Raw genomic sequence first — 12,885 nt, forward strand, 5'->3', positions numbered from 1 at the left:
TCTCCCCCATGGTTCAAGCTAACAGTGCTGCCTTGCAGTGCGGGTTAGGACAATACCTGCGCCTGAGCTGAGCATGCAGTCCAGTGGGCGAAGCTGCCACCAATCGGTCAGGTGAAGGGGGGTGGAGGTAGGTGGGGTCTCGGGCAGCCATGCAGCGCACTAAACTCTGGCCATCCAAGTGGTGGCCAGCACTCTCTGGGATACGTACATCGGTCTTCCGACTTAACCAAGAGGTTCTTAGAACACCCAAGCTAACCTACGCAGCTCTCTCTTTCATCCTGCAGGAGTAGTACATCAGGGGCATGCAGCCTGGTGAACCAATTGTATATCTCGAGCCGTACAGAAAGCGAAGACGACGGAGAAGAGTGGCTGAGATGCTTGGCTGGGCAGAGGGAGGAGCAGCAACCTCAGGAAGAAGGGGCGGCTGGGGCTCCTGCACATGCCGCCAAAGAGCCACAGCAAGCCATCGCTGGTCTGCGCCTAGCTAGATCTATGGCCTATAGACGCCACCTTTCTTTACTGCAGATGATCGAGATCCAGTGTCGCCGAAGACTGTGTATATCTGGGGAGCTGGTCGGTCACATCTGCCAGCTGCTGCAGGATTTGGCGCCACGGGGACATGGAGGACATCCACTGCCCGTGGCCATGAAAGTGACCACGGTGCTCAATTTCTATGCCAGCGGCTCTTTTCAAGGCTCCACAGGTGAGGTCACGGATGCCATCTTCGTGAGGGCACACAACTTTGTGCATTTTGCTCGGGACCATGACAGCCAGGGTGCAAAAGCGAGTGGATTTGCCCAGATCTCAGATTTCCCTCAAGCGCAGGGTGTGATCGACTGCACTCACGTGGGGCTCAGATCTTTGTTGCAACAAGTGGTCAACTATGTCAACCGCAAGGGCTTCCACTTGCTAAATGTGCAGCTGGTGTGCGACCACCATAAACCATCCTGCAGGTCTGAACACAATTTCCAGGGAGTGTCCACGATGCCTACATTCTCAGTTGGTCTCAGATCCCTGATATCTTCCAGGGTCCACAGAGGCCCACAGAGGATGGCTTTTCGGGGACTAGGGCGACCTGCAGAGGACGTGGCTGATGATACCTGTGCGGTGGCCTCAGACACTAGCAGAGCGAAGGTATAACAAGGTTCATGCTGCAACTCGCAACTTGGTGGAGCAAATCATTGAGATGCTGAAAATGAGGCTCCGGTGCCTGGACTGACCTGGTGGAGCCCTGCAATACAGTCCACAGAGGGTGTCACGCATCATTGTCACCTGCTGCGTTCTTTACAACCTGGCGCTGCGACGAGGAAAGGAGCTGGCTGAGGGGGAGATGGAGGAGCTGATGAGGAGGACGTTGATGGAGATGAGAGTGAGGAGGTCTCAAAGACGACGATGACGGTGATGAGGCCCTCTCACTGGCCACCCAAGGCAGGCATGATTGGGAGGCCCTCACAGCTGCTAGATTTGTGGAGGATGATGACGATGTGCAGTGAGGAGACACCATAGATCCTCATATTGCATCTATGAACATTTGACTCCAGTCTGGCTTATGGCAGCGCATACACCCTCTGTGATAAGGCTCCTGTCATGGAGACGCAACGGAGGCCCTAATAGTCACTCGATTGAAGGAGGATGATGACAACATGCAGTGAGGAGACCCATAGATCTTCACATAGCCTCTGAGAATGTCTGACTCCTGTCTAGCCAAAGGCAGTTCGCTTATATCTTGTGATCAGTGTCATATCATGGAGACGCAGCCATGAAACTTTAAATTAACCTGATCCTTTGTCAGCCTTCAGCACCCGAGCCCTTCAGGAGCACAGTGTCAGCAGTCATGGATGCTGACAAGACGGGAGCCAGCCCCACCTTAAACATGCTGAGAGTACACAGAGAGAATGACGGAACTCTGTGACGCCTGCTCCTGACATTCTGGCAGCCATGACAAGCACCGCCAATGTGCAGGCATCACTAATGTGTCCAGTGAGTGAGAGGCCGGACCATCGCTTTGGTCTGAATACTGCACAAAGCATAGGGGAGAGGCCCTGGACTGAGAAAAAAATTCTTAAGATAGTACCAACTGTCTTTGGACTTCTCCAGTGACACTGAGATAGAAAAAAAAACTATTTTCCACCTTTGTTCTTAGGACTTTAGGGTCTGCATGTTTATGTGTCCTGGGGACTGGATGGGTCAATGGGCTTCTAAATTCCTTCCAGTAATGGGTCTAGAATGAATCAAGTTGGGTTTCAGTATCCTTAACTACGATCTTAATTTTTCCTCAGAACCAAAATTTGTCATAAGATGGTGAAATCGCATCCTTATAGTCAGCAGCCATCATTATGAGCCAGGTCTGAGGTCAGATTAGTGTGTCACTGATTTGTGTCAAACATTTGACCAATGGGCATGTTCAGATATGTTCTCGTCGGCTTTTGTATTTTAAAAGCAAAAAACTGCGGATGCTGGAAATCCAAAACAAAAACAAAAATACCTGGAAAAACTCAGCAGGTCTGGCAGCACCTGCGGAGAGGGACACAGTTAATGTTTCAGGGTCATTCGGACTCGAAACGTTAACTGTATTCCTCTCCGCAGATGCTGCCAGACCTGCTGAGTTTTTCCAGGTATTTTGGCTTTTGTATTTTTACCTCCCCGTCCCCTCAACCCTTATACTTCACTTACCTCCCTGATGCCTGGAATCGGTGACATATTTTACAGAGAACTTAAAGCACTAAAACATTCAGCCAACTGGTTTATGCTAGTGTTTGTGCTCTACTTCCCACTTTGCTTCATTTCGCCCCATCAATATATGCTTCTATTTCTGTCTTCCTCGTATATTTATCTAACTTCCCCTCAGATGTATCTGTTATTCTCCTCAACTTCTCATGTGGGGGTTCCATGTTCTAACCGCTCTCTGAGGAAAGAAGTTCCTCCTGAATTTCTTGATGGATTTATTGATAACTATCTTATATTTATAGCTCCTAATTTTAGCCTACCCCACAAATGGCAACATCTTCTCTGTATTCGTGCAAGATCTGCTCCCTTTCCATCATCAGTACCACCTATTGATACGCAGACATGACTTTTTCCCACCCATTATTCCTCTCTTCTGCTGGGAGAAGCCACAATCCATTTGGCACTTTCCCACTCATCACAGACCACATCTAGACCTGAACTCGAACCTGTGTTCAGCTTTGATCCGTGGCAACAGGTAATATGTACATCTCAATTACCTTTAAAACCCAAAATAAGTAGGCATATCTGAATACAAGTACCTTAAACTAAACGACAGTGTTAAAAAGAGGACATATTGCTCATTCCCATTATTTAGGAACAGACTATCTACGCATTATAGGGTTTACTTTCCTTCAGTAATGTACAGGTTAATATGCTTGTATAAAATTCCTTCATTTGGTTAACAACTACATTAAAATAGAATGCAAAGAAATTGAAGTGAATTAAATAGGAGAAACTAAACCCCTTGGAGGTTTATATGACCAATGTTTAAATAGCTAATTAAAGCTGCAGACTACAGGATGGAAAGGTGTAAGGGTATCTCAGGTTAATGGCTGTATTACAGCTAATGTACAGTGTGTTTATAAGTGAAACAGCTTGTCCTTGATAGGAATTTAATACCATAGCAATTAACAGCAAGGCAAATCCAAACATCAAACTTACTCCTGAACTAAGATTGTAGAACTCAATCCTAAATACAGTTGCAGCAAATGACTTGGACACTCTAATCAGACGCTCAGTATTTTATTCACTTCCAGAAATAAAAAAGTAATGTTCCCACATTCTATGCTGCTACTTTGCCGTCATTATGTAGGCAGTTTTTATAGTAACATATAAATCATCCACAGCTTCCCAGAATATATTACAAGAGGCTGTAAAAACCATTAGGAATTTGAGGTTTCATTAAAGCATAAGGCTCTATTCATTTTGTGTCACTATATTTTACATATAATGAGCCGTTCAAACAGCTGAACTGCCCAAAGGTAGAAAGATGCTGACTCTCTAGACTTTCTGGGGCAGTGGCAAGGGGCAGAGCCAACTGCATCTCCACAAGACACCCACTCCGTCTGAATGGCCTCCCTTCATTTCTTCAACTCAAACCCGCAGGTTTACTGTTTTATTGTTATGTCATGGCTACCAGAAGTATTGCAATATTCTTGACAAACTACCGTTTTGCCACAATTAAATGCATTAAAAACTGAGTTTAATTCAAGCATTTAGGGCAAATTCAATTGGAAAATTTGACATTTGAAAAATAAAATGCTCAGGGATTTTCTTTTAATGCTGTTTCTTTAAGACACATGGGCCAGAATTTTACGTTGATCGGGCAGGCATGCGACTGACCCGAACACATGTGAAATTGCGCAAAACAACATCGGGCGTGAGTCCTGACGTCACTGTGCACACAAGCAATATTAAGGTCAGAGGGCGCGTGTGGGAGTTGGAGCCACATTGGAGACAATTAAGGGGCTAATTAAGGCCATTAAAAACCCTATTGTCCACGATTTTATGTTGCCCGTGCGATTTCGCGCTTGTTGCATGGACAAAACGGGCAGGTGGGCAGCCTGTTTTTAGTGAAACCTCACCCAAGGGCAGAATGAAACGTCCGGGGTGAAATATAATTAAAAAAAGATACCTGGGGGCTGACTGATGTTTTTTGAGTTCTGCTGTCAGGCGCTTGAAGGTGTTGCATAGACACATTTTCATGTCATTTAATCTGTCCAGGTCTGCAGCTCCCTGAGGCAGCTCCGCAGCAGCTGTCTGCCTTCTGGGAGCTCGCTAGATGCACCCACCCACACCCTCACTTTTGTCAGCACCCATATTCTTCCCGTCCCCCTCGGTAGCGTTGAGGCTTTCACAGTGCGCATTTCACGCTGGCTGGCCTGTTAATTGGCCAGCATGTGGGGGCCGGTCGCGGGTGGAAGAGCATTTCGCATCCTCTCCCGGGCCCGCCGACTTAGTGCACGCGCCAAGCATGAAATTCAGGCCATGGATTCAGTGCATCAGCTTTCCACTGGCCAAACCTGCAGTTTATTCCGTGATGTTACAATATGATGGCTGACTTGTGACTTGAGAAGGTTTTGGTCCGAATCAGCTGGGTGATCCCCTGATCACCCTGATGCTGATAGGTAACTAGGTCGTTATTACAAGAGACTGGATTAAATTTGAGAGGATTATCGTAGACTCAGAAGGTAATCAAAATGTCCTAATAAGAGGCAATTGGCCAGACACTAAGCAGTGATGGTGGAGGGGTTAAGGGGAGTGAATGAAGTTATGATCACAGAGTGAGATTTTCAGGATGAGAATGAAGGGGCAGCTAGAATTAGAAGGGCAGAAGGGTAGAAGAGTATGGGGCAAAGATGTTAGAAATCACTGAAAGCAAAATGAGCAGGAAGAGCACTGGAAGAGGGATACAAGGGAGGCCAGAGTCAGTAATGGAGAAGGCACCACTGATGTGCAGGGTTGGAAGAGATTTCAGAGATACAGAGGGGTGAAGCTATGGAGGGACTTGTGGATGAAGATGAGGATTTTGACTTTGATGTGTTGAGAAATGGGAAGCTAATGGAGGTGAGTTAGGACAGCGATGGGGAGTGGGGCATGGCACGCAATAGGATGTAAGTTTATGAAGAGTGACACCTGGGAGGGGCTGGAGAGGAGAATGTTCAAGTAATCAAGGTAATCTGGAGATGAAGGCAGCATGAATAATTGTTTCAGTAACACTGGGAGCAAGGCAAGGGTGTAGGTGGACAATGTTTTAGAAGTCGGATATGTAGATCGATGATGGTCAAGATGTGCAGCTTGAAACTCACCTGAGAATGAAATCAAACCCCAAACTTGTGGACTATCAGCCTGAGTCTGAATCGACAGTCAGGGGAGAGGAATGAAGCAGGGCATGATAATGGTTTCAATCTTCCCGATAATTTGAAGAAAGGATGAGCCCTGCTGACAAATAGGTGTCATGCAGAGGGAAAATAGACACTCATCTTTTTGCCCGTCCTGCAGCTGAAGCTTTTCTCTGGCTTTTTGGGGCGTCTGCACCAGAATGCACTGAAGAGGGCACAAAAATGTAAATTACTGTACATGAAAACAGGCGGCAAAGGGTTCTGCACTCAGATCCCTTCCATTAGTCCAGATGCAAGCCTGGGATGAACACCAGGCTTTACTGATTCCTGGCCTGCCATTCAGGTGCTTATAGCATCAAGGTTGCTACTGCCAAGGAACAGCTTTATATTTTGTACTTTAAACTAAAAAATAGTTCGCTGTTTCAAAGCTTGTTGCTGAGTGCTGTTGATCTCATGCACTGCGATATACAGGCAGTGTTCAGTCCCGTGACAGCCACATTTTATATTATGGCTCATTTGGAGGCAGATGAGAGGAGACAATTGCCAAGCCGCTTGACAGCTGCTGAGGCGATTTGCCTGATCCTTTCCTGATCCACTAACAATTGTTTCCCTACCCAAGAGCAAGAATTAACCTTGCCATGCAAGTACGGCCATACCAGTTTGAATACTCAGTCAAAACAGCACAATCTTCCGGGTTGCCGCACGATCATTGGTCACAATCGCACAGTCTGTTCCTGTTCCTCCCTACAGGTCGTCACTACAGTGCTCACTCCAGGGAAGACTGCGTTGATGCCCAGGCTCCTGCTGGGCTGTTGCTATCTCAGGTAGGATGTCAGTACGCACAAATTGAAAGAGCTTGTTAAGTTTAAGGAGGTGACAGGAGAGTACAAAATGAAAACTTGTTGGCTTCAGACTGGTTAAAACAGGACTCCAAACATTAATATTCATCAGTAGTTCACAGTGGTAAAAATTCACCGTTCTGTGAAACTTAAAAAATGCATGAATTAATTTGTGAGCAATTCTGAAGAAAGGTCCCAAAAGTGCCCAGATTTCCTGTTCTTATCCTGCCTGTATCTGATGGTATGCCAGAATCACTTAAATTAGGCCCAACAGGACTTGGGTGTCTAGGTTACGCTCCCTGTAGAGAGTGTATTCAGTGAGCTCCACCTAAATTGCTGCTGGACAGACAATCCAGAGAAAAATTAGGGTTTATGACTTCTTGTAAATCAAGGATCTCTTGTAAATGTCAAACACTGATTTGATGTGAAGACAAGACAATTGCAAATAGCTTTCTAAAGGATAGAAAGAAAATGCTAGAAATACACAGCCAGTCCATCAGCATATGAAAGCTGAGACAGATTAATGTTTTAGGGATGTACGCTTGGAGAGAATGGGATTTTGCAGTTTCCAATTCAGGCGAAGGTTTTACATACATACATACAAAATAGAGGCAGAAGTAGGCCATTCAGTCCCTCGACCTTGTTCCACAATTCAATAAGGTCATGGCTGATCTATTTGTGTTTCAAATTCCACATTCCCATCTACCCCCGATCACCTTTGATTCCCTTGCCTAACAAGAATCTATCTACCCCCACCTTAAAAATGTTCAATGACCCCACCTCCACCGCCTTCTAAGGCAGAGAGTTCCAAAATCGCACAACCCTCAGAGAAAAAAATTCTCCTCATCTCTGTCCTAAAAGGGCGACCCCTAATTTTAAAACAGTGACCCCTAGTTCTGGACTCACCCACAAGAGGAAACATCCTTTCCACATCCACCTTGTTGAGATCATTTAGGGTTTTATATACTTCAATCAAATCACCCCTTACTCTTCTAAGCTCCAGTGGAAACAAGCCCAGCCTGTCCAACCTTTCCTCATAAGGCAACCCACTCATTCCAAGTATCAATCTAGTAAACCTCCTCTGAACCTTAAATAAAGGGACCAAACCTGCACACGGTATTTGAGATGTGGTTTCACCAATGCCCTGTAAAACTGAAGCATAACACCGTTACTTTTATGTTCATTTTCTCTCATAATAAAGGATAGCATTCCATTAGCCTTCTTAACTACTTGCTGTACCTGCACACTAACTTTTTGTGACTCATACACCAGAACACCAACATCCCTCTACACGTCAGAGTTCTGCAATCGTTCTCCGTTTAAGTAATACTCTGCTTTTTCATTCTTCCTGCCAAAGGGAACAACTTCACATTTTCCCACATTATACTCATTACATTATTAAATGCATTACGAATGAAGCATTATGGTGTGTGCTCCTGCTTGTGGGCATCTTCTGTACTTCTCGCATTTCCATTTTTATTTAATATTTTCAGCATCTTCCATTTTTACTTTTGATATATATCTACCAAATTTACAAGTATTCTTGAAAGAGAATCTATTCTTGGAGTCTCATTTATGCATGGCTGCCAGTAAATGAAGGAAGACCAACCATAGAGCATTACAGTATTGCCTAGAATTATGCAGAATTTACAGCACAGAAGCAGGACATTCGGCCCAACTGATTTATGTCAGTAATGCAGACAGAAAATCATGGAACTGCTCAGCAGGTCTGATAGCATCTGTGGAGAGAGTTAAAGCTTCAGTTCGATGACCTTTCATCATTGGAGCAGATGATGGCATAGTGCTATTATCACTGGACTGGTATTCCAGAGACCCAGGGTAATGCTCCAGGGATCTGGCTTCAAAATGCACCATGGAGTGGGATTGATGAAGACCAGAAAACCATTGCTGATTGTTGTAAAAGCCCATCTGGTTCACAAATGCCCTTTAGGGTCTGGCCTACATGAAGAAGGGCAATAAATGCTGGCCTAGCCAGTGACGCCCACATCCCATGAAAGAATAAAAGAAAAAAGAACTCGAAAAAGGTAGAAAGTGTTTGAGACAAGTAAAGAGGCAGGGAAATAGGGGAGGGGAGGAAAAGAAGAAAAGGGAAAGCCTATGGTGGATGACTGGAAGAGATTAAATGATAAAAGAGATGGTGGTACAAAGCAAAACGAGATAGTGATGGAACAAGTAAAGAAACAAAAGATGTGTCTGAAGGAGTTGTTAATGGGAAAATGCAGAATCATTACCAGCAGCTGCTAAAACTAAAAAAGAACAACAAAAATGGGAGCAGAGGTTTCAATCTTACACTCCCTGCTCTTTCCAGAAAGTTGTCAAATGCCGAATAAAATGATGAGGTACTATTCCTCATGCTTAGGTCGACTTTCACTGGAATGGTGTGGGAAACCGAGGTCAGAGTGGAAGAAAGGTGGAGAATTAAAATGTCAGTTGGTCGGAACCACAATGTCATGCTGGCGGGCTGAACAGAGATCAGGAGTCCTATAAGGAGACCACATTGTGAGCAGTGAATACAGTATACTAAACTGAAAGAAGTGCAGGTAAATTGATTTTACCTGGAAGGAGTGTTTGGACAATAAAAAAGGAGGTAGAGGGCAGGTGTAGCACCTTTTGTGCTTGCATGACCTCTCTGCCTTTGGCCTCCTACAGCGTTCCAATGAATTTCAAAGTAAACTCGAGAAACAGCACCTCACCTTTTGATTAGGCACTTTACAGCCTTTTGGACTCAACATTGAGTTAAAAAATTTTAGATCGTAACCTCTGCTCCCATTCTCCTGTTGGTTTATTTTTGGATTTGAGCTGTTGGTAACGATTCTACATCTTCCCATTCACAGCTCCTTTAGTCACATCTTTTGTTTCTTTACTCATCCTGTTATCATACCCATTTTGCCTTGTACCATAATCTTTTTTGTCATTTAATCTCTTCTGTCTTCCATCCTATCACAGATCATCCCTTTTGTTCTTTTCCTCTCCTCCTTCTGTACTTGCTTAAAACCTGTTATTTAGAATCATAAATGGTTACAGCACAGAAGGAGACCATTTGGCCCACCATGTCTGTTCTGGTCCTCTGAAGGAACAAAGGTCATCTCTAATGTCTTCCAGTTCAGATGAAAGGTCATTGATTTGAAATGTTGGGCTGAATTTTGCCGCTAGCATGTTGATCCTGACGTCAGGATGAACTCTAGGTCAGGAACCTGGATGCGGCAGTGACAGGGTGTTGGAGGTGATTTTCCTGGAGGGATAGTGGCTGCATTCCAACACTGGGAAGTCCATTCAGCGCGGCTCGCAGTGTTGGCGATGCCCGGCCATTGGCAGGAGCAGCAGCAGCAACATGAAGGCACTTTCAGCATCCTGGGGGTTACCATTGACCAGAAACTGAACTGGGCTAGCCTCAAGAAGCTTGACACCATCCAGGACAAAGCAGCCTGCTTGATTGGCACCCTGTCCACAAACATTCACTCCCTCTGCACAGTAGCAGCAGTGTGTACCATCTACAAGATGCACTGCAGGAATTCACCAAGGCTCCTTAGGCAGCATCTTCCAAACCCATGACTGCTACCATCTAGGAGGACAAGGGCAGCAGACACCACCACCTGGAAGTTCCCCTCCAAGCCACTCACCATCCTGACTTGGAAATATATCGCCATTCCTTCACTGTCACCGGGTCAAAATCCTGGAACTCCCTCTCTAACAGGCCTGTGGGTGTACCTACACCACATGGATTACAGCGGTTCAAGAAGGTAGATCATCACCACCTTCTGAAGGCAATTAGGGATGGGCAATAAATGCTGGCCCAGCCAGTAACACCCACATCCCATGCATGAATAAAAAAAAGCTTTCAGAGAGAGGGAAACAGCTGCTGATGCAGCAGGGTGAACATGAGTGAAGACATCAGTCTGTATGAACTGGCTGCAAGGGCATACCTGCTGCCTGGGGATAGATCTCCTTTTGTGAATCACTGTTCGGAAATAAATTTAAACTCTTAAGAGTCACAGGTCGCACTTCCTACTGCAAAACTGCCTCTGATTCCCATTTTCGGGCTCCTGACACTGAGGGAGGCCCATGTATCCCAGGGAAAATCCCTTGCAGTGGGGGAAATTGCAGATCGGTGGCTCATTATCAGCTTTAATTGGCTTTCAGCCACTGCCGAATGGATTATTGTCAAACCTGCTGGTCCGCCTCCAAGAAAAGTGCAGGGAAGTGGGAACATAACAGGGAGCTGATCTGACGTGCATCTTTCCCAATTTCAATGCACCCCCTGCCACCTCCAAAGTCATCGCCGTAGGCCTGGGAAAATTCAGCCTGTTAACTTTGTTTCTCCCTCCACAGGTGTAGCCAAATCGAATAAGCATTTCCAGAATGTTCCGTTTATATTTATGACTTCCAGAATCTGATGCATTTTGCTTTTGCTTCGGTTTATGCTGGTGTTTATGCTCCAGCTAAGCTTCCTCAAGTTATGTTAGTTTGGTGAGCAGAAATAGTTCTAATTGCATGTTTGAAGAGCTTTCAGGTGACATGCTCAGCAAATAATGAGTTAATCACAATTAAAATATCAAAATAAACATTTAGTTAATTATGATACCTGCCATATTGTTTATAGCTGATGCCCCAGTTGTAGAGCCGTTTAAAAAGACAGGGTGGTCAAAAGGCTCTCACCTATAAACCATCAACATTAAAGCCAGTATAGGAAGAGATGCAGGCATTTCATATCCTAACACAGTCGTGTTAGTTATCGACCTAACTAAGTCTTGTTTGCCAAGGCATTAACAGCTCAAAACAATAATTAGGAGGACAATCCAAAACAAATATAAACTGATGTTCAGTGTGTGCTTCCTCCAACAGATCAAGTTGTAAAGTAACATCCTTCACAAACAGACTGACATCACCGTCTAAGTCAGAGGAGGTTCACAATCAAGTTACTGTCCTGAGGTAACTGGGCAACACTTTGGCCAACTGACCCAGTGCCGATGCCAAATAGTCACCCCCTCAGTTAGATTCAAGAGCTAGCAGTTTCTTTGGAAGAGGTCAGTTCTGTGAAGATGGAACAGTAAGAAAAGAGGAGATAACGACAATGTAAAATTAAAGTGAAACCACTATAATTTATCTATAATCCGATGACATTTATAATAAAATGGAGTCTGACCTTCAGGCCTCAGGATGCACGTATGCTGATTGTCACTGAGGAAGAATCCTTCCCGGCATCGGCACTCGTAGCTCCCCATCATATTGATGCAGATCTGCTGGCATCCACCATTACTATCTCCACATTCATCCACATCTAGTGAAAAGGAATACAGAAAATATCTTTTTAAAAAATCAGAACATGATATTCTTATTCCACTGTACTGGAGATTAACATGGTCTCACCACAAACCTCCTACCCCCAATCACATTTCCCTGAACAACACATCTTGGCAAATGGAATGGAAGGCAGAGAAATTGCCCCTCTAAAAAGGACAGTAAACCTGTATCCCTGATATATTGAGGATCAGACATTTGCAAAGATGGAGGGACTTTCACTGTCTCCCCCTCCCTCAGCCTTTATCAGCTACTGTGGGAAGAAATAACACTATGCGGTTTCCTCTACATTGGAAAGACCAAACGCAGACTGGGTGACCGCTTTGTAGAACACCTTCGGTCTGTCCACAAGCATTACCCAGACCTCCCTGTCGCTTGCCATTTCAACACTCCACCCTGCTCTCATGCCCACATGTCCGTCCTTGGCTTGCTGCATTGTTCCAGTGAAGCTCAACGCAAACTGGAGGAACAGCACCTCATCTTCCGACTAGGCACTTTACAGCCTTCCGGACTGAACATTGAGTTCAACAATTTTAGATCATGAACTCTCTCCTCTATCCCCACCCCCTTTCCGATTCCCTCCCCCTTTTTTTTTCCAATAATTTATATAGATTTTTCTTTTCCCACCTACTTCCGTTATTTTTAAATGTATTTCCATCCATTGTTTTATCTCTACCTTTTAGCCTTTTTGATTCCGTCACCCCACCCCACCCCCAATAGGGCTATCTGTACCTTGCTTGTCTTGCTTTCTACCCTTAATTAGCACATTCCTCAAATAATATCACACCTTCAACACCTCTTTGTCCTTTTGTCTGTGACATCTTTTGGTTATCTCCACCTATCACTGGCCCTCTATCCAGCTCTACTTGTCCCACCCC

At 44.9% G+C, this 12,885-nt stretch overlaps 1 protein-coding gene across 1 annotated transcript in view; it reads right to left on the reverse strand.

Moving 5' to 3' along the window:
• Positions 1-12,885, reverse strand: part of LOC144683582 (signal peptide, CUB and EGF-like domain-containing protein 3) — a 421,925-nt gene that overhangs the window by 226,987 nt on the left and 182,053 nt on the right. Inside the window, exon 4 of the mRNA XM_078546743.1 lies at positions 11,853-11,987. Coding sequence (XP_078402869.1) covers positions 11,853-11,987 — 135 coding nt within the window. The remainder of the gene's footprint in view (positions 1-11,852; positions 11,988-12,885) is intronic.

This window comes from Cetorhinus maximus, chromosome 8, assembly GCF_964194155.1.
Source record: "Cetorhinus maximus chromosome 8, sCetMax3.hap1.1, whole genome shotgun sequence".
Lineage (NCBI taxonomy): Eukaryota > Metazoa > Chordata > Chondrichthyes > Lamniformes > Cetorhinidae > Cetorhinus > Cetorhinus maximus.